Source organism: Pocillopora verrucosa, chromosome 4 (genome assembly GCF_036669915.1).
Source record: "Pocillopora verrucosa isolate sample1 chromosome 4, ASM3666991v2, whole genome shotgun sequence".
Classification (NCBI taxonomy): Eukaryota; Metazoa; Cnidaria; class Anthozoa; order Scleractinia; family Pocilloporidae; genus Pocillopora; species Pocillopora verrucosa.
The window spans coordinates 17,540,010-17,562,509 of NC_089315.1; the positions used below are offsets into that span (position 1 = coordinate 17,540,010).

General features: G+C 36.9%; 2 protein-coding genes across 2 annotated transcripts in view; both read left to right on the plus strand.

Annotated features, from left to right (window-relative positions):
* The first annotated feature begins 1,801 nt into the window (after positions 1-1,801).
* On the plus strand, positions 1,802-5,829 carry LOC131799091 (ZP domain-containing protein). The gene is given in 7 exon segments (XM_066165935.1): positions 1,802-2,147; positions 2,150-2,179; positions 2,297-2,650; positions 2,978-3,197; positions 3,432-3,584; positions 3,816-3,946; positions 4,326-5,829. Coding segments are annotated over 7 exon segments (1,173 nt in total). The 5' UTR covers positions 1,802-2,107; the 3' UTR covers positions 4,571-5,829.
* A 1,267-nt stretch (positions 5,830-7,096) lies between these two features.
* Positions 7,097-22,500, plus strand: part of LOC131780361 (uncharacterized) — an 18,717-nt gene continuing 3,313 nt past the window's right edge. The window contains exons 1-16 of the mRNA XM_066165349.1: positions 7,097-7,250; positions 9,160-9,428; positions 9,834-10,113; positions 10,453-10,739; positions 10,884-11,036; positions 11,402-11,445; positions 11,789-11,889; positions 12,174-12,498; positions 13,093-13,167; positions 18,256-18,300; positions 18,498-18,545; positions 18,693-19,073; positions 20,151-20,195; positions 20,306-20,683; positions 22,103-22,147; positions 22,346-22,393. Of these exons, the coding sequence (XP_066021446.1) occupies positions 7,122-7,250; positions 9,160-9,428; positions 9,834-10,113; positions 10,453-10,739; positions 10,884-11,036; positions 11,402-11,445; positions 11,789-11,889; positions 12,174-12,498; positions 13,093-13,167; positions 18,256-18,300; positions 18,498-18,545; positions 18,693-19,073; positions 20,151-20,195; positions 20,306-20,683; positions 22,103-22,147; positions 22,346-22,393 (2,653 nt within the window). The 5' untranslated portion in view covers positions 7,097-7,121. The remainder of the gene's footprint in view (positions 7,251-9,159; positions 9,429-9,833; positions 10,114-10,452; positions 10,740-10,883; positions 11,037-11,401; positions 11,446-11,788; positions 11,890-12,173; positions 12,499-13,092; positions 13,168-18,255; positions 18,301-18,497; positions 18,546-18,692; positions 19,074-20,150; positions 20,196-20,305; positions 20,684-22,102; positions 22,148-22,345; positions 22,394-22,500) is intronic.

Consider the following 22,500-nt stretch of genomic DNA (forward strand, 5'->3'; position numbering starts at 1 on the left):
AAGCCTTCGCTCGAGTGAAATTTAATTTCCGTAAAACTCTGAAAAATAAAGAGATCCGATCAAACTGATTGTGGTTTTAGTATAGGTACATGAATGTCTTACAACACACGAGAAACGAGCGAAATCCGAGTCTCAAGCAAAATCGACCGGACCGCTCTTACAGAGACACTCTCTTAAGTCTTACTCTATATCTTCAATTATTTTCAGCACTAAAGAATGGAATCTTCTTTGGTCTCTTTGCGAACATTGCTACGAAGCTATTAAATTAAAGCTAGTTGTTTATTGCAACGATTCTTTCGAGTCGCTCTTTCTTCGCGTTTGCAGTGTAACTATCTCTTAAAGAAATCTATAAAAACTTTGAGATTCTGCAGCAAATGATCCAACTTTTTTCAGCTATCGTGGCAATGTTTACTGAGGCAAGCAGAAACCGCGTGGACGTTGAAATCCAGTTTCGTAAGAGTAATGCTGATCGAGTGACGTCACCTTGCGGGGGGGGGAGGGTACGGCTACGCGTATGCTATTTTACTGAGTCAACAAAAAAAATAGTCTCGTTTAAAAGGTTTCTTTGCGCCAAGGGGCTGAGCATGTTGATGGTATGATAAGTCTATCGACAGCGAAAGGTGCCCTGGTTGTATGAAGTCGGCATTGGCGTGCTTGCACAGCAGGGACTCCGCATTTTCTGGTTCATTGTATTTGCTAAGTTAAAAATGTGATATGTTGAATAATTAATGCCGCGCATTAGACTTGATGACGACACAGAGTACTTAGAGAAGGTAAGATTTTTGATGATGGAATATGATTAACATCATTTACCCTAGGAAATGGAGACAACATTGAAAAAGCTAACACGAGATGGTAACATACTGGGCGAAACACCTATGTTGACTTTCTTTCACAGAAGCAGTGACCTGTAAAACTTGTCATATGCATGGCTTGTTGTATTCCTTTTTACTAAATGTATTTGGTTACTCAGAAAGCCTTGTTTCCTAGAAAGGTTCCCCGTCGTCATACCGCCTTGGCATACTCACTCGGCTGGAGGCCAGCAATTTCCTGTTCCGTTATAATTGTTTCAAAACGGCCTCGTTTATAACAAGCAATACCAGATGGTAAACGTTGCTGCAAGGTTAACATTATTTTGCTTTCAGTTTGAGAAGAAAACGTAGTGGAAATGGCTTCTACGCGTAATCATCTGAAGGCCTGTCTCCTTCTTTCCCTTATTTCTCTAAAGGAAATAACACCTCACATCCTTGTTTGATGTGGGGTGTTTTGTTCTGTAATAAAAACAGTATAATCCACCTAAAAAAGCTAAGTTTTCAATTGTTGTCCTCGGTGATTGGTGCTGTTCTTTCATGTACATGTATTTGTAAAAAGCTTGACGGCCGTCTGCTTTATTTGCATAGTGGCGTGATTGTTCACCGCACTTGACATTCGACTCACAAAGGATTGTCTTCACGCTCAACGGAGCAGGCTTGTGATCGATAACAAGTTATTGACTCCATTCGTTTGATCATGTTTTTGTTTTTTTGGAATTTTTTTGCTGAAAAGTCTCTATACAAACTTTGTAACACTGAGATTGTTGTCTGTGATTGAAACAGTTTCTTTGTTGGTTTGTTTAGTTTTCCTTCCCCAAATGAAACCAAAGTCCCCTCGCGTGCACTATTCAAAAATATTTTGGTGAGGAAAACATGTCGAAACCCCAGAAAATGATTTTCCTTTTCAGTTCACGGAAAGTTATACCTTTTTTTAAGGTTAAGGTCAGGTTTGTCCTCGCATGTGACCGAAAACTGTAAACGGAGAGCGTGCCTGAGTCGACAGCCCATTCAAAAACATGGCTACCCTTGCATTGTCTATATGGTGCCACATAGAAGCATAGTTCAGTGGACAGGAACAATAGCTGTTTTTAATTCAGTACTTAAAAAATCAACTTTGAAATTCAATGAGTAATTAGTTTTCAATTGCGCGCCAACTATTTTAATTGTGAAAGCCACCAGAGCTTAATTACATTCCTCGAAAGTTTCCAAGGTGGGGCAATTGATAGATTGTTAGGCGGTTCAGTTTAAACTTGGCACATCTTGGTGTGATAATCAACGAAAGTTTGGAATGTAAAATGGCATCCAGGATCTTGGCTGTCTTTTTCCTCACTTGTATACAAAAAGCATGGTACAGGGCGGAAGCAAAGGTACTCGCGCCTAGCTACTAGCAAGTAAATACAAAGCGCTCGCATTGACAATTCGTCGAAATTTATATTCATTTGGGTCTAAATTCCTAATTTTACATTTCTTGAACATCACTCTAGAACCTGGCGTAACTGTTACATGCCGTGCCCATGAGATGGAGGTCACATTTGAGAAGGGTATATTCACTACACTTGAAGCGGGGAACATGTCCTTGGATGCCCCTGCGTGTTCAGCCTCTGACAGCCTGCAGTTTATTTCCATAAGCACAGCCCTAAATGAATGCGGCACAAAATTCTACGAAACTGAAGACACTATTGTGTTCTCCAATGTTGTTCACGAAGATGCCGAGCTAGTGAACGGCCAGATTACACGGGAACACGACTTTGAATTCCCGTTTAATTGCAGCTATTCCAAAACGAAGTTTCTCAGCCTACAATTTGTCCCCGAGGGAAGGCTTGATGTTCCCGGTGTAGGTAAGTAGATGCGTAACCAATTAATAGTTTATCACCAATTCTGTTGATTCTGTGGCTTAATCAGTACTTCCAGCATTTCAGAGTCGATTTCAAATGATCAGTTTTACTGCTCTTGTAATCATTAAGCATCCTGGGTAAGTAGCACGCTTTACCTTGATCGCTTTTTAAATGTCAGGGTTTCGTTTCCCTTGGTAAAAAGACGGGGAATTCAGTACTTGCATATTACTCGACAGAAAGATACTTCCATATTATGTGCTAGAAATTTAATTGTCTCTGGGTAAACTAATGCAAATGACTTATCTGTTTGACGATGAAATATCATTTCAGAGGGATTCGGTGACTTCAACTTTACATTTGATGTCTACACAAGTTCTTCCTATTCAACGCCCCACTCCGCTTACCCCGTCGAGGTGACACTCAATGAATACATCTACCTGGGGTACAAGGTGGAGTCCAGTGCTAACCTTGGGGTGATGGCTCTTAACTGTTTGGCTACGAAAAGTTCAGTTTATTATTCTTCACCGCAATATCCCATTATACAAGATGGGTACGTGTCATGTTAAGGAGTTACCTAATTGTTTAATTTTTAAACTTTTAGTCTTGCTAGCTCTTCGAACGTAAACGGCATCAATAATCCATCATCCTCAATTTCCTCTTTCGGTAGTTTGATAATGATTGATAATTTCTTAGCATAATATGATCAAAATAAGATAATTTCATCATTTTGCCAACACAATTTTATTTTTTCGTGGCTTACGCAATTTTGTTTTTGCATCAAAAGGTGTGCAATGGACACAACGCTGAGTCACGACTACAACTCAAGCAGAAATTGGCAAACATTTGCACTGAGAGCATTCAGGTTCTTTAATGACTATGAGTCGTATTATATCCACTGTGAGCTGTTAGCCTGTCTTGAGGAGTCTATATCATCTAGGTAAGTTCAACTGCGGTCGATTAGGCACAGGAAAAGTATTTCAAAATCAAAGTCCAAAGTCAACCAGAATAAGCTCCTTTCATTTTGAGGAGTTTTAGAACAGGATGATAATATTTTCCTTTTTTAAGATAACTTAAGATTTTTATTTAAGATGCTTGTGCATTACCCCAGTTTTAACTCTCAATGATTACAGTGCAAGGAAATAAATATTCATAATTTGATTACTTGAAGGTGCCAACAGGGATGCGCACCGTCAGCTAATAGGAAGAAACGAGGACTGGAAGAGGACACAGCCGGTCCATACATCATCAAAAGAGGGCCAATCAAAATCGTCCAAGAAAAAAGCCAAAACGAAAAAGGAGGTGAATCACTTTCATGTACCAAGTTAAATAGAACTAAAAAAAGGGCGTGTATATTGACTTAAGGAGATACTTAAGAATTCGATAAGAGTGAAAATATTAAGTTTGACAACAACATTCTTTTCCGAAGCAAGTTGTAAAGTAAATCATACTTAACTGGTTATAAAACACCAATGAGATTGCAGGGTTCTGAGAGGCTGAGAAATTAAAGGTTATACTCCACTATATACGAATACACTTAGGAGCCTGTAACCTTTGCAAGACCATCTGTGGTAAGCAATAAAAAAGCATAAAAGATATTCATTGTCATTTCTTGTGGACGTGAGATCTTAACGCATTATGCAGATTTGTTTACAATACTATTTTTTTTTCGTTTTTGTAGACACAGGGAAACAATCAGCAGCTGTAATCGGAGGCGTAACTGCCGCTGGCGGAATTGGTCTGGTTGCAGTTATAGCTCTGGCTGTTGTCTTAGTCAAATATCGCGTTTTACGGCTCATGACAAACAAAAACAAGGTCAGAGACATGTACAGTGACACCACCCAGGATGAACAAACGAGTCGAAGAAATTTTTACATCCGAGACGATGACACGGTGGAGAGGAATGCCGAGAGTCAAAACTCTTAGCTCAAACATTGTCACTCAAGTCAGAAGCCTATAGAATATTTCTGACCTCAAGTCATTTCCAAGTTTTGACTTGTGACAACACGAATCAGTTTGCGCCAAATTTTTGTTGTAAAAGAAGGTTCAGTACACAATGTTCATTTTTTTCTTAGCGGCGTCATTTACGTACAGAAATGAGTATTACCTTGTTATTGACATTTTATCTCGGAAGCGCTTATTTACCATTTGATCGAGACCAGATTTTCCTGGCAGCCAATGTTTATCCATTATCTTAAAGAACCTCTATAATACCTAAAATTTAACCCACCAAGATAGAAGAAAAGAAGAAGAAGGAAACCCAAAGTTTGCATGTATGAAACTAGCGTCGAATTGACAAAAAGCTCGAGAAATGAAATAAAGGTTTGAAAATGTTATAGCAAAAAAGCAATTCAATGAGTCAATTAGAAATAGCGGAGTTACTACAAGAACCGTGAAATCACAAGGTTGAAAAATATGCAAAGGTGCTTTTTGTGTTTTCTATTTCTGTTTGCAACCCTGAGTCTGCACTCATAAGTTTAGATTGTATGGGAGAGTACATGGTTGTCGATATTTACGAAGAAGCTTTCAACGCAATTGAAGTCAATTACCATTTAGAAGGTTTCGTGATAAAGTCTTGTGGTCAGGACAATTAGAGAAATATCAGGTCACAAGTCAAGTTTGAAACGCTGTTAAGTTAAAATAGCACAAAGGAAATCAATAATCTTCAAGAATTTTGTTTGTCAAGATCAATCAGCTGTGTACTGATTTCCATGCAAACTCGATGTGGGGGTACTCTACAACTTCGCAGTACTGATCAGGTAACCTCCACTTTCAAGTATTATTGATTATATTGACTTCGGCTTCCTCAATCACATCCAAAAGACTACATTGCGAAAATAGCTTCAATGCAACCGAACTTGAAGCGTACTGAAATACGAAATGTTTGACTAAAAAGTGAAATAAATTTACATGAACTTTTGAAGAACGTTTTGTGTTGTACGCTGGGTACAAATGATGTTTCAAGATAGTCTAATTCTCCTAAATTAACCAAGGAAATGTGTAAAGTAATGGGCAATACTCTTCAATGTTGTATCAAGTTTAAATGTTGATGTATCATGATGACTTGACATGAAGATATGAAGGTATTAAGGTGAACAGATATGAAGATATGAAGGTGAACAGTCAAAAATGCAAAGAACGCACATTAAGGTCACTTTGCATAGCAAGGTTAAAATTTATTAAATCAAAAAGCACACAATTTATTTATCTCATTACAAATGCCTGACTATGCGAGTCTATCTTCAGTCTTTTCCTTTCGAAAAGTGGGGTATCAAAAACAGCTCATCAGAATCGTGATAAGTGGAGCGAAAAAAGAAGTTTAAGGTGTGGGGTCACGGTCTGATGGTTAAAACTTACACCTAGTGATTTCATTAGTTTTCTCGATCGAGCTATGCATTGCTAGGGACCCTTTTCCCCTGATTTCTTCCACTCCAATGCCTATCTTTAGATAAAGCGCTGGACATGACTCAATAAAAATGTCTAATTACAACAGGCACTTGTCTCATGTAGATACATTGTCTTACAGTATGCACCAGGTGCAGTTAGTTTTCATATTCCAAAAATATAAATATTAGAGAACAAGTTAGCTATATGTTTTATAGGATTCAAAAATTCTGGAATATGACGGTCACAAAACCCTTGAGTTACGCTTAGCTGAAATTAAAACGCGCCTTCTGAAGGTAATTAATATGAATTTTCGAACTGTGGCAACAATGTTGTCACGCTCTAGGCATGTAATTAATGCTCATGCCATGCGAAGAAAAGAAGTGATTGCTATGCATCTGCATCAAGCTACCTTTACTGCATTCTCTTTGGTTGTGAAATATATGTCTCATAAGCTTTCCCTTCACTCGTTTGAACTGAAGTAAAATGTTATTTGTAATAGCCGGGTAATTTGTTGTTATGAAAGAAATGACTCGGCTCGGTAGGTACCAGACCTACTCTGAGGTTTTATGCTAAGGTAACCGAATTCATTCAAAGTGTACTGAAGTAGTTAATAAGCCCACGTTTGGAAAGTGATTTCTTTGCTTTTGCCTTAAACTATTTTACTTTGATAACATGACAAAACATTAAATGAATAAACAATTGCATCCCTATTTTATCAAGAAAAGGTAATGTATGTATTGAATGGCTTCGAAGTCTTTGATTACCTTGGATACGCCCGAGTAATCTTGATTGATTGATTAATAAGCCCACGTTTGGTAAGTGATTTCTTAGTTTATGCCTTAAACTACTTTACTTTGATAACATGACAAAACATAAAATGAATAAGCAATTGCATCCCTACTTTATCAAAAAAAGGTAATGTATGTATTGAATGGCTTCGAGGCATTTGATTACCTTGGATACGCCCGAGTAATCTTGATTGACATGATTTAGCTTAAGCTTACGTCTAGCGTGCCAGGTGAAATTGATTTAGCAGTTATATTATATCTTTTTTTCGGAGTGGGTCAATCGAAACGGAAGGCTACCCAAGATGACACCTTATACGTCCACGCACCTTCTTTGCTTACTGGTGTTCGTACAATGGTCATTTTTAGTGGAAGGGTCTCACTTCAGACATGCCGTCATGAGCTTTGTTCCAGCTGATGCTGATAACAACACGGTATGGCCCTTAATTGCACGCTACCGAGATTATTTTAGAGATTTGTTGTCTACCGTTTTTGCATGTCGAATATAAAACCTTGGTGATACAAGTTGAAGTTCAATTTGATGAACTTGCCTTTACATGTGTAAGGCTCGTTTTTCTCTTCTTCAGATTGTAAACGAGACATTACAAATACATAATTGCAAATGAACGTTTTCTCCGAAGCATTTACTGAGGTGAGGTGAAGAAATTTCACTGCAAGCATAAATAGACAGCCTGTTCAGAGCAACTGGCTGCCGCCCTGTTTCTACCTACTCAGACAAACTAAGACCTTGAGACTTAAAGCTCTAGAAATCTTGTTCTTCAGATTTTTAGAACTCGTGGAAACACTTCACCAAACAGTACTGTTAACTTTTGTTTGTTAAGAGACCAAACTTTGCATCAAAGCACATTAAATAGTAAAGCACATTACAGACAGGCATATCCCTCTTCTCCAAGTGGCGGTATTCACCCTTCTAATCATGGCTCCTCCGTTTACTGCTGAAGAAGGCATTCCCCAGGTCGGAACATTTAACAAAGCTGACATCAGGATTTGGACTTTATGTATCTTGGTATTGAAGGAAATTTGCTTTCTGCATTAAGTCATATATTTTTATTTGGTTTAAACAGCATTCGAATGCATCGAACCAGCTCGCATACACGTTTGTATTTCGTCATCCCCTGATCTTTTTACGGCTCTCGATGCGCTTTGTTGATTAAGATGGATGCTACATATTTCTGAACTACCGTGATCTGCTCTCTTTCACTGAGTCAGTATACATAATTGATACTCTATACCGATTTTTTTGTAACCATGGATGAAATTTGTAAATGATGGAACCATTGCTGGCTTTGTGTTTTTAGACTTGAAAAGAAAAAACCGCTTTTATATGCCAGTGTTAGTCAAAGTTAGTTTTCTTACTATTTTTTTGTTAGAGTGTGTGTGCACGCAACAAGCCTTAAAAGTAGTTGCTTAATTTTTTTTTTCATCTGCTGAATCACCTCTCAGTGAAGTGTACGGCATAATTCAGCGATTTGTTAATCAATCTCTTAGCGAGTAAGGAGCAGCATGTTATTGAGCTTCAAACTGTGCATTTTTCTACTCCTGCTTTGAATTTTTTTTTTTACTTTTTTAAGCACGATATACTCAACCAAGAAGGAATCACGCTATATCTTATCTGACGCAACCAACTGTGGTCATTTCTGGAAAGACTGCGGTTTTTTTAATTATTTATTAATTTTCATAATTTTCCTCCAGACGCCAAAGCGCCCTAAACCACATCCTCCCACTTTTGGTTAACATTCCAGTTTTTCCGCTTGGCGGTTGACTTTCTTTTTTACCGTAGGCATATTTCAAACTTTCCACGACAAAGAGTCTGGCGAGGGCAACTGTGTGTATATGAAGCACATTTGCAGACCTCTGTTTTGAGAAAAGTCATGTAACCGGAAGGGTATTTGAAGAATGAAACCGCTACCTTCATCAAAATGCAGCGATGACACAAATTCATTGACACTTTCCGTTTTCAGGAAAGAAAATAATTAACAATTGCTATAGAGTTAAAATAATGACACGTCTTCACAAAATTTGTACGGGGACTAACGGCTATAGAAACCTTCAGGACATGGAGAAGGAAATACAAGGTTGCCTTCTTGAACCTGAACTGCTTCACCCACGGGTGTAGTGGCAGTTAAAGTCTGTTTGGAATGGCTATATAAGGGAAATACCGTTCTTGATAATGAGCCATGACCATCTTACATGATAAAGTCATTATGAAATAACGTTAGCGTGTGCGTGTGCACGTGATTCTATCAAATTTAATTATACTCGTTACTTAAAGGTCTTAGAGAAGACCGAAACTTGTATGATGTCTTTCTATTTACTTTCCAGGTACGGTTTACCTTCCGTCTGGCTCTTCGAAGGTCATATTATTCATATTACTGTGATGAGAACACGATTAACGTTGGAGGAATTATTGGATCTGGAGGTTCTTGGACAGCTAAGTGCAGCGATCCATTCAGTGCAGTGTGTTCACTGAGCTATAATATCGCGGACACTCGCTTTCGTTGTACTGACTTTAGTCGTAATGAAGACTGGTCCATGGGGGAAAACAACTTCACCTACACTTTTCCTTCTGGCAATCTGGAGTGGAATGTGAGGTGGGTCAATATGTGAATTAAGAGAAAAAGAAACACATGAGAACTGACTTTTTGAGAATGTTTCACTTTTAAGGCAGCAGAAAGCCTCGAACAAACAAGAGCCATTTATAATGAGCAAAGTTATCTTTCAACAGTGGGGTGGTTTTTCAAATATTATAACGGCTGAAAGCCGTTACCAATTTGTTGTTATGACCCGCAATTATTTTCTTCTATCCATCACTTCAATATTCAGTCCATCGATTACTCCCTTCTTCCATTCCTGTTAACTTTTTGGTTAGTGCGCTGACTAATGTATAAGGCTTTCACATATTCAGGTTCGTTGATGTGGTGGCCTGTCTTCCCAAATAAAGATAACTTTCAGCAGTCTCAGTGTATTTTAAAAACCCTTTCTTGTCTTGTCAACAGATACCAAAGTTGCTGTTGGATTTCCAATCTTGTGCGATATGCTGACTCACAGTGGTCGGTATCTACCAAAATAAGTCTCTCTAGACGATCTGATAGCGGCAAAGTTAACTCATCCCCAGTCTCCAAGAGCCCAGCTATTGTGCAGTTTCAACAGGGCTGTCAGAAGTCTCTTAAAATTCCAGTTGAAGATCCGGATGGCGATTTTGTGAAATGTCGTTGGGCAACTAGCGCCGAGTCCTCCATACCAAGTGATAGTTTTCCTTACGGTGAACTTGATGAGGTATATTTATACACTCTTATTATGTTTTTCCCTTGTTTTATAAACACATGAGAAAATTTTAAACCTTGTAAATTAGGATGACTTAACACAACTTAAGACCTAAAAGACTCTTCCATTACTTCCATGACAAAAAAAGATAACGTTTCATAGGGAAAAAAGAAATTCTGTCTTGTTTATTCTTGATGAGTGGCATCTACACGTGAAAGAAAGAAGGATCAACAAGCACACTGTGATTTTCTTGTTAATCCTAGTGTGATCTCAATATGGCACCTTGAAGTAGGATGATCTTAACTTGTTTAATGCATGTAAATAAGGTGTCTTTCATTCTTCGCTTTGCAGAAAAACTGCATTTTAACTTACAGAGGTGGACTTGGAGCATCGGGCACATACGTAGTAACCTTAACTTTGGAAGACTTTCCAGCTGGAACCACAAACTTCAACAACATCAGACCATTTAGTGCTGTGCCACTGCAGTTTCTTGTCATAATAGGCGTTGGATCTGGTTCTTGTCAAGACATACCTGTTTTTACTGCTTCCACACCTCAAAACGGTGAATGCTCAGAGATTCAGATTGGGTCAGTATACAAAGCAGTCATTGAGGTGCAACTTCCGAACGTTAGTAAACAGTAAGTATTCCAAGGTTACAATTTTATGGCATCTGAGTTTACCTTTTACATCTATGAACTGTTTATACAAAAACATATCCAAAGGCACATTACTTGTCTTGTTATGTTTGCTGTTAACCTAGACTCTTTTCTCAATGTTCTAAGTATTGTTGAGATAACCACAAGCTCTCCACTTGGAATGCAACTGACACCATTAAGCTCCCATGGAGGCATCTTCTTCAGGAATGTCACGTGGTATCCGAGTCAGAACCAAATTGGGCAGCAGTTGTTCTGCTTTCAAGCTTTGGATTCAGACGGGTAAGATGTTCTCGTATGTCATGTAAGAAATTTTTACCTGGAATCAGGATTTTGATGAACTGAAGTTAGATTGATTTTTTTTTTCAAGTTTTAATCAGAATTAATGATCACTGTTCACGACATAGCATAACACTACTGGTGTTTCACTGGAGTGTTAGATGTTCATGTAGGCGGTATTCTTAACTCAAAATGCACCAGAGCAACTCTGTGCCAATACAAGATACATGTGCATAAACAGTTCCGTGCCAAATTAACTTTAGAACACGTCGTTAGTAATTTACGGAAGTATGAAAAAAATTCATGATTCATGTTGTGTAAATCGGCGTGTATTTATAGTAATGATTCGTGTCATTTCCAATCTACAGATTACAAAGTGAATGGCGTTGTGTCACGATCCTTGTGGGGCTAAGTAAATAATTTTATATCCTCTGAAATATTTCAATTTATTGAGACATTAAGATAAATTGAGCTTTGTTAATTTCTCTTTCCCTCTGTTTAATCTTTAATACTGCTAAGGAGTTGGCAGGTTCATTTGCTTTTGATGCAGACTAGAACTACACAAACAAACACACATGATAGTAAAAAAATCTTTAATAACGATAAATGATAAAAAGGCAATAATAACCATGACATCATAGTACACAAAAATTGACATTAAAAGCATATCCATTAATTCAATAAGTTATTCATCTATGATTGAATTACGATGTACCATTTTGACATTATTTCAATGTAAATACACTTATTTTTAGGTAATACGCCTCATGTTATTTTGGGTACACGAAGGCCAATAAGTCCTATAAGTGAAATTGGAACAGGACTAATATGGTGGAGTATTCATTTTAACAGAGTGGTAATCAACACTCCTTTCTTTACCTTTCAAATAATTACTTGTATGTAGATCCTCTATTAGCATTCTGATAAATTTTACCCCTTCAAGGAATAGCAATCACGTTAATTAATGACGAGCTATGTTACCCAGATATAACACTAGATTTCTGTAACCAGGAAGTAACAAAAAAAATCGAAATCATCTTTTGGAAGAACTAGCTTTCAGATCTTGGTAATTCAAAATGTTAGGGAAACATATATGATTAGAATATACTTGAATTTAAGATTGAGCTTGATTATTTACAGATAAAGAAGCCTCGTAGCTCAGCATTCATCCGATTGGTTCTGCAGTCAAATGGTTTTACCGTCTTCAAAGTGAATGCCCTCTCTGGTTACGTTATTGTCGACAGTAATCGCACAGTACTTCATTTTGCCACCCCGAAGGCTGCACTGAGCATGAACGGTTCATATGCCATCTTGATAGATCCCGGCGCAGTAGTTGGGCAGGGCTGCTCGAATGATGGTCCACCAACACCTGGTATAACCTCACCCAGAGACTGGGCCTTCCCCGTAGATGGTGTCTGCCCTCTTGGTTATGCTCTGGTTTCTCCAAGTTTTCAAAAGTGTGAGGGTACGTCCGGTAATTTAGTATTTAGTGAACAAGTACCCGGTATCCTTACCCTACAATACTCCGGTATGGGTTATGAGGGTGCCATCATCCATGCTCCAATCTCAAGCCATCTGTTAATAGTATAAACTTTAGTACTAGGCCTGTAAATATATAGTGGGAATGATTGTTTTCGGCCTAAATGGGTTTTGTTATAATTATCTTGAAATATTATGTGCATGAAGGATAAGCAGTTGGAATTGACTTGATGAAATATGTGCTACCCATTTCCAGATGATTTTTTGGAATGCAATTGGTCTCCATTATGATACATCTGCGTGTGATATCCTAGTGTCGCAAAGCTCAGTCTGCATTCTCACTTTTAATATTGTACCATTCTTTGCGCAGAAATTCAGATGTCTACTGTTTGAGTGTGAAAACTAGTTAAAAACAAACATTCAATGAGACCAACTAGAGCCTCAAAATAGAAATTATATTAATTCAAATAGTGTAAACCATTTCAATATTATAAATGTAAGCATAGACTCAAGTTTAGATATTTTTTTTTTTTTTTTTAACGAGAGTCTATCCGTGTGAAAATTTCTTTTCTGTTTGCAGATATAGACGAATGCGGCGGACATCATCGGTCAAAACGTTCTCCTTGGTGGTACAATGTGTTTTCTCAAAATTCAGGTAGATATGCCCACTGGTACCATCATTTTTGTGATGCTTCCTTGTGCTAATCATAATAATAATGGAAAATGAGGTCTCTCCCGTAATGTTTCGATTATCATTCATTTATCCACTTATAAACAGACCAACTAGAATTACAGCAAATTCAGCAACATTAATTGATAATATATTTATTAATAACATCCACTTAGATTGTGTTCGAGGAATTTTGATCAGTGACCTTTCAGATCACCTACCTGTCTTTCAAATATTTCCATCTATAAGCACACCTGAACCAAAAAAGATGGTTATCAAGAAAAGAGCAGTAACAAAGGCAAATATGAACAAATTGCGGAGTGAAGTTCAAAATATTAATTGGGAATTTTTAAGGACCATCAATGACGTTGATGACGCATATTCTTATTTTAAGGAAACGTTCATGTGCTCTTACAATAAATGTATACCTGAAAAGAATCCAAAAGCAAAAATTCATAAGAAACCTTGGATTACAAAGGGATGCATCAAATCATCTAAAATTAAAAACAAGCTATACAAAAAGATTTTAAACAATAGAAATGAAGAGTTAAAAGCAAAATACAAATATTATCGCAACCGTCAGAACAAGTTAAAAAATATTCTGAAAAGGACATATTATGAGCAAAAATTCGACACTGCTAAAAGTGATATAAAACAGACATGGAAATTAGTAAATGAAGCAATCAGTAGAAAAAAGAAGGATACTGTTAGCTCTACAGAATTTAAAAAAGGTAATGAGCGGATTACTGAGAAAAGGGAAATTGTTAATCGATTCAATGAATATTTTGTTAATGTCGGAGCTAACCTTGCAAAGAAAATAACTGCTACCAACTTGTCATTCATTAGTTACTTGAAGGGACATTATATGGATTCAATGTTTTCGACACCTGTCTGTGAACAAGATATTAAGAAAGAACTAGAAAATCTTGACCCATCAAAAAGCTGTGGACACGATAACATCATGCCCAAAGTAGTGAAACAGTTAGCAACAGAATTGAGTGAACCATTATCACATATTATAAATCTCACATTCAGTACAGGCAAACTACCTGTAGACTTTAAAACATCAATTGTTATTCCTGTATACAAATCAGGGGACAGTTGTGAATTCAACAACTACAGACCTATTTCTTTATTACTTTACTTCTCTAAACTATTAGAAAAAATGATGTACAAAAGATTATTGAATTACTTAAACGAAATATGCCTTCTTAGTGAACGTCAGTTTGGATTCAGGAGAAATCACTCAACAAATTTTGCACTTATTGACCTGATCAATAAAATAATGACTGCTTTAGATAACAAAGAATTTGCCATCGGGGTATTTCTGGATTTGTCTAAGGCCTTTGATACAGTTGATCATAGCCTGCTACTTCAAAAGCTGGAATTCTATGAAATTAGAGGAATTGCATTAGTAAGAATGGTTTAAGAATTATGTAACACAGAGATATCAGTGCGCCAGATCCAACAATGAAGTATCAGAGAAACAAGAAATAACCTGTGGAGTTCCCCAAGGATTAGTTCTAGGTCCTCTACTGTTTTTAATTTATATAAATGATATCTGCAATAGTTCGAAAAAATTATCCTTCATTCTCTTTGCAGATGATACAAATTTGTTGATGTCTCATAAAAATCTAGACACGCTGATAGATAAAAAGGAATGAAGAACTAATTAAAATCAATACGTGGCTATAACTAAACAAATTATCACTTAATATTACAAAAACAAATTTCATGCTGTTTAAATCATCAAGCAAAAAAATAACTAAACAACTAAATAAAAAAATCAAAGATCATTATATTACTCAAGTAAAAAACACAAAATTTCTTGGAACAAAAGTTGACGATCAACTGAAGTGGAAAGAACACATTAATTTCATTGCAAACAAAATATCAAGGCTAACAGGTATATTATGTAAAGCGCGGCATTTTGTAACTAGATCGTTACAGAAATCAATTTACTATGCCCTGATCTACCCCTATATTTTTATGGCAATGTTGTATGGGCTAATGCATATCAGACTCATCTCGAGAAAATATACAAACTGCTAAAGAAACTTGTACGAATAATAACCTTCAAAGAATACAATCACAGCTCAAAACCATTATTTGATAATCTGAAGATACTGAATGTTTATCAAGTTAATTATTACACTATTGCTATCTTAATGAAAACATTTTCAAATAATCAATTACCTATCTCATCGAAAAATATTTTTAGGACTAATGAAGAAGTTCACAACCACAACACTCGTTCAAACAAAAAATTACAAAAGCCTTGTGTCAAAACAAACCTTAGGAAATTAAGCATTAGTTTTAAAGGAGTTGATGTATACAACAGCTTACCAAGTGATCTAAAAAATATCCAGTATAAATCGACTTTTAAAAGGCTGTCTCTCTTATTTCCACCCGGTCAATTTTGCGTCAAAAATAATTTTGCCTGAAACTCTGTTAACAGAAAGACTTTACCTAGGAAAGAACTAAATTAGATTTGGTTTGATTCGAAATAATTTTCCGACTGCATCACGGGCCATAATTATTTCCCAGTCCGTAGGGACCGTCGCAACGTCTCTAAAATTGAAAAATAGGCATATTTTGTAACGTTGTAAAATATTTGATTCGCATAGTTAAGCCACAGAATTTATATCAGATTGCTTAAAAACCTTTCTAGTTTGCTAAGAAAGTTAGAATTTGCCCTCTCAACAAATTTGAAAAGGCGAATTTTAGCATATTCTGACCACTAGAAATCGCCATCGGCCGATGGCCGTAAATAACCTTGATTTAGACGCTAAGTTTTGGGATTTGGGACCTGGTTGACGATTCTATCCTACACAGCCGTTAAGTTTAGACCTTTATAGGCAAAAATATGCAAAAACCCCTGTACGTTTTCGATTTTTCAAAAGTTATGACCGTTTGAATCAGCACATGTACGAGCATTCGCGATTTTTTCGCCTACACCAAAATCGAACCACTGGAGCAGATTTCGTCATAAATACAGCTTACCCGCTTTGCAGCCCGGCTTCATGGCTCACTTCAGAATTTTTCTAATAACCAAATTGGTGAAATCCATGATAACTTCAACAAATAGCTAGGTATTGCCTTCGAAAAGTAGGCGGCATCCATCGTGATTCGTGGTATCAAAACAAATGCCGGAATTGGCCACATTTCGCGGTGAATCACCCATTTAACATCGCTGCAGAGCTGAATTTTTTCCAAAATCAGAATATAAACTCTCCATGTCTGGAAGCTGAGGGAGAAATGAAGGATTTAGGCTTCTGAAGTGAAGAAATAATCGCTTAAATTTAGATCCAGTTCGATGTTTTACTGTTCTCACAAAGGTCCGCACAAAAGAGAAGACCGCTGATAGCTTGTGCCGTACGTTGTGCCATATGGTTTTGTTTTGTATCCCAAAGTAATATTTGGGCAGAAAAATTTTGGATGAAAAGAATAAATGCTTTTACCTGGAGTTTGATATCATATAATTAATAAATCAATTTCAAATATCCTGAGCTTGCTTCTCTCGGTTCCGCGTCGATTGTGTCCACAGAACAGCAACCTGTCAATAGCCGGAGAAATCATGGGTTTATGTGAAATTTCAGATATTCCTCGCTTCCCAAACTGGTGAACTGGACTTTATGATAACTCCAGCAAATACCTCCAAAATTAAGCGGTCGGCATCTGTCGATACTCTTCTTTGACTCGTTGTTGCGAACTAAACTCGAAAACTAAAGTCATGTTTCGCGCTTAATGTCCCGTTGAAACTTTGGATTGCAGCTGCATTCTCTTCAAGAATCAGTCATAGAACTCCACTTGTAAGTCTATGTGTCGAAGTTTGGCGTTTTGGAATTTAAAGCTGAACGATTGCACTATCGCGCATAACAGAGGTCCGCATTAATCATTGCGGGTGAACCCGCTAACCCTTTATTTTTTTTGGAAGGCCTGCAAGTGTAGTATGGCATGCAAGTGCTTTTTCGAAACCAGAGAGGCTTCAGTCTGTAGCGAGTCTTCAGCGAGGTTGTTAAAGCTTTCATTGGACAGAGGATACGCATTGACGAAACACCCAGTGAAGGGAACAACAGCTGCAGTAAGAATAGTAGACGAATCAAAGAACACTCTGTATAAATAAGATCGAGCATTTTAGTAGCTTCCACAACTTCGATTCGAATATGGAGATATCTGAGAGTTTGGAAATGTTATGGCATACGATGCAGTCAGAAAATTATTTCGAATCAAACCAAATCTAATCTAGGTAAAGTCTTTCTGTTAACAGAGTTTCAGGCAAAATTATTTTTGACGCAAAATTGACCGGGTGGAAATAAGAGAGACAGCCTCTTAAGCGAAAATTAAAAAATTATATTCTAACGAATAGTTTATAGTAATATATTCAATACCAATGTAACTTACTCACGAATCTGTAAATCAATGTATAAGATCTGTAATCATTGACCGCCAGACTTGTCTTATCAGGTAGTAAAGGGGGTCTCCTAGATAAGCCTAAAAAGGCTTCTGAGACTTCCCGCTCAGGATTATATTAATTGCGTTGCAGTATGTAGTGTTGTTATAATGATGATCTTGTGCAAAATAAATAAATAAATAAATTTATATGGATCATCAAACCAAGCAAGCTTATCTTGTCAGTTCTGGGAATATGATCTATCTTAAAATCGTGACTGAGTTCAAGATAAAATCTCACCTAAACATTCGCAAAACTAGATCATCATCCTCTACCAGTGGAGCCTGGCATACTGTGGCAGTAGTTTCTAGGGAGCTAATTTCTCGGGAGTCCTCTCCTAGGGGCTAGTACTTGTATTTCCTGTACCATTTTCACCACTTCTTCTATTATGGTAATTGAGAAAGTAAGATAGATAAGGAAAATGCAGTCAAACTGAAAAAACAGGCTCTTAAGGGATTTAGTTACGAACAGATCTAATTAAATTTGACTCATACACGGAAGGGAAATACTCAGAGGCAGATTGACTAAAAGCATACAACTGTTAGTAACATCTGTCTCGGCATAATTCCTAGTCAAGTCAACTTCGAAGCTTTTACGTGATTATCATTTTCCTTTTACAGGTAGCAAATCTACCTCATCTGCTTCCAATATATCACCTTCTCCAGGTATCTCATTATTTTCTTTTTATTTTGTCTTTTTTTTCAAACACTATTGTCGGATTTCATTATATTATACATGTATTTAAATTCTCTTTAAGAAAATGTACATACGTCTTCCGGCAGCGTTAAAAACAACCCAATAGATTTGCTATTAAACAATAGGAGTAATAAAAGTCTTTTTCTATTTCCCTTTTTGAATGAAGCAACTTCCATGTCTTCAACGGCGTCAGCCATGCTACCGGCTCTTCCAGGTAAGACTAGGAGTTTTAATGATTGCTTCTACTGTGAAACGTTATTGACCTTGGTCAAATGGAATGTTAAAACTAAAATCATGTACACGATAATAGAGAAATGAAGATAACGTTACATTAATCATGTTTCAATTTTGTCTGTTTCAGGATCCTGTCTTTACAACTTAGGAGGCCAGTACGGATATTTCTACAGCCCAAATTACCCATCTAACTACGACAACCAACTTTATTGTGTTTGGGTTATTACTGTACCAAATGGCTACTACATATACCTCCGCTTTGATCATTTTCATCTGGAAGGTAGCTCTGGAATTTGCCCTTACGACTATGTGCAGATATATGACGGAACATCTCACCAAAGCCTCACAATGAAACGCTGCGATCATCAAAACTCTTGGTGTGTTTACAGTCACAGCAACGTCCTTTATGTGTATTTTGTGACAGATCATTCTGTATCCTACTCTGGTTTCACTGCTTATTATGAAAGAGTCCAAGAAACATATATTGTCTGCCCGCATCCAAATGCAAGTAAGGATATGACCAGAAAGGTTTTCCAATAGTAATCTATTTTCATTGAATTCTTCTTGTTATTCATTGGATTTATTTTCCAGAAAATATTTACGATATTTGTAATATCTATATGTGAATGTATACAATTTTCGTCTTATTCCTGGCGAGGTATCTCATTTCAAATGCGTGGGGCTTATGACTAAGACTTTACCCCCCTAGGACGTAAAATACAGTTATCATGCATGGACTATTATTAACTGAAGATAGTTAAGATAAAAAGCACAAAAGAGAAAAAAAAATCAAAAGTGATATTTGAGAAAAATACACAAAAATACAAAGATTCAAACATACGCACACAAATAGCAAGCAAGCACACGCGGTTGAAACATGTTAAAAAAAAAATATATATATATATATATATATATATTTGAAGGGAAACAGAAACAAAGAAATGCTTTTTGCCTTGATTTTAGAAACTTTGTCCATTAAATTCTCTTTATCGATATCATGAGACGGGCTCTTTACTATACTCAGGAAGTGCCACGTAACGAATAAGTTGGTCAGATAAACACACACACCACACTGACTACACAAAATCAGGCAAACATAAATGAGTTAAGCAGGGCTCTTTTCCAAGAAATAAAGAGTTAAAAGGCTTCCACACCCTTTCTTATGCATCCTGACTTCGTACCTATACAGTTTTTCAGTAGATAACCTTTAGCCACCATGATTATTTTCTTCCCACAGCTCACCATTTACAATCGAGTACTCTTAGTGGTATATCTCCTACACCAGGTACTTTTTTTCTCATCCAATTATTTACTTTATCGTTGATTTTTCATTTTGTTTCAATTTGTGAGTTACCGATTGAAATTTATTTCAGCAAGTTTACATATTGCAGAAATGCAACATAATCTCGTGTACATCCTATTTGCCCTTTAGAGCTAAGGTGCTAGTACTTTCTTTTTCCCTAGATTCAACTAACACACGTCTTTTTTTTTTGGTTTATTCCTTTTCAAGGTGCATATACTTAACAAATAAATTAGGAATTACTGACAAATCCTATTTTTGATCGTGCCTTCCTTGTCTTCACAGCATCGATATCACCAATGTCAACAGCCATGCTGCCACCAGCCTCTGGTAAGACTGTATGACACTTTAGTATTTCGTAAATAAGGCTGAATTCCCGGAGATATGTTTAATGTCTAAATAACAGTTGATAGTCTAACTTATGTTGTTGACTTTTTTAGGATCCTGTCTCTACAATCTATATGGACCACAAGGAAATTTTAGCACTCCAAACTACCCACAAAACTACGGCCACAATGTCCATTGTACTTGGCTTATTACGACATCACCAGGTTCTTACATTTTCCTCCGCTTTGATCATTTCCATCTGGAGGGTAGTCATGGAAGTTGCCCTTACGACTACGTACGGATATATGATGGAAATTCTTATCAAAGCCTAACAATGAGACGCTGCGATTATCAAGATTCCTGGTGCATTTACAGCCACAGTAACATCCTTTACGTACACTTCCAAACAGACGGTTCAGTTTCCTACCCTGGTTTCACTGCCTTTTATGAAAAAGTCTCTAAGAGATACGCAGTCTGCAAAGTCAATTCGAGTAAGGCTACGTATATTCTTACATTTATCCGCATGTCAGATGGTAACTTTTCAAAAAAATATGCAAAGCAATACCGATAGACGCACACTCAAGTAGAACAGGAAGAAGGACAGGTAGGCAGGCAGTGGTTTCTAGGGAGCTGATTTCTCGGGAGTCCTCAAAAATTTACTATAGCAGTACACTCCCAGGCAAAAAAACTAAAAATCACACCATTTCAGTTTTAATAATTTCCTTTGTTTCAGTTTGGATCTCTGTGAAACTTTTTGTCTCCTCCTGCTCAATATAGCTAGAGAATTTTAAAGAATTTAGAACCTTGACTTTACAGTGGGAGTAATCTCAATTTTTATTTGATTTTGTAAACCTTGTAACTGATTTCTACTTTAGAATTTTCTCACGCGTTAACATCTCGGTTTACTCCTTTCGCATTTCTTCTAATTACTATTTATCATTCACCTTTGGTATAGGATGGTATTTTGTCATAAAATTGTACTTACTCACTGTGATTATGTTTCTTCGAATTTCAATGTACAATATCGATCCTGTGAAGTACTTTTGCATGACTTAGCACTGATTGCATACTTTTTTCTTTATTCATTATCACATTTTAAAGTGTATGATGGTGTAAGCTAATCGTCTGTAGCCCTGAGAAGGACTGTTGTCGGCACTACTGACTGTCGTTTAGACAATTAACCTGAGCAGACGTTATCATCAGAGTCTTGAACCCATTTCCTGTACTTTAGGGTGTCACTAACTTTAGAAAATGTTAGGTGACAGTCGGTGTGTCAAACGTCTTCTTTGCCTGAGCAAAAGGTTTATACCGGTTAAATGATCATTCCTGCTAGGAACATCTTGTGATGTTTATTTTCATTTACAGACATCTCTTCAAGCACACCTACCACTTAAGTTGGTAATTATCTTGTTTCTGTCGTTGCTACCGCTGCCACTCCCACCACCACTATGACTGTCCCTGCCATTATAACTAACCCATAATGATACAACTGCCAATAGCACTACCACTTTCACTAACATCACAACCACCTTTCGCCTACACTGTTATCACAACCATAACCACTTCCAGTACCACTCCTTCTACCACTAGCACTACTACGTTCAACACTAATTTTACTACCGCGACCACCACAACTAGCGCTAGTATTTCCTTTACTATTTCCACCACTTCTGTTGTGGAAATTGAGAAGGTAAGATAGATAGGGAAAATGCAGTCAAACTGAAAAAACAGGCTCTTAAGGGATTTAGTTACGAACAGACCTAATTAAATTTGACTCATACACGGAAAGGAAATACTCAAAGAGGCAGATTGACTAAAAGCATACAACTGTCAGTAACATCTGTTACGGCATAATTCCTAGTCGAAGTCAACTTCGAAGCTTTTACGTGATTATCATTTTCCTTTTACAGGTAGCCAATCTACCTCATCTGCTACCAATATATCACCTTCTCAAGGTATTTCATTATTTTCTCTTTTCTTTTGTCTTTTTTTGTAAACGCTGTTGTTGGATTTCATTGTATCATACATGTATTTAAATTCTCTTTAAGAAAATGTACATTTGTCTTCCGGCAGCGTTAAAAACAACCCAGTAGATTTGCTATTCAACCATAGGAGTAATAAAAGTCTTTTTCTATTTCCCTTTTTGAATGAAGCAACTTCCATGTCTTCAACGGCGTCAGCCATGCTACCGGCTCTTCCAGGTAAGACTAGGAGTTGTAATGACTGTTTCTACCGTGAAACGTTATTGACCTTGTTCAAATGAAATGTTAAAACTAAAATCATGTACACGATAATAGAGAAATGCAGA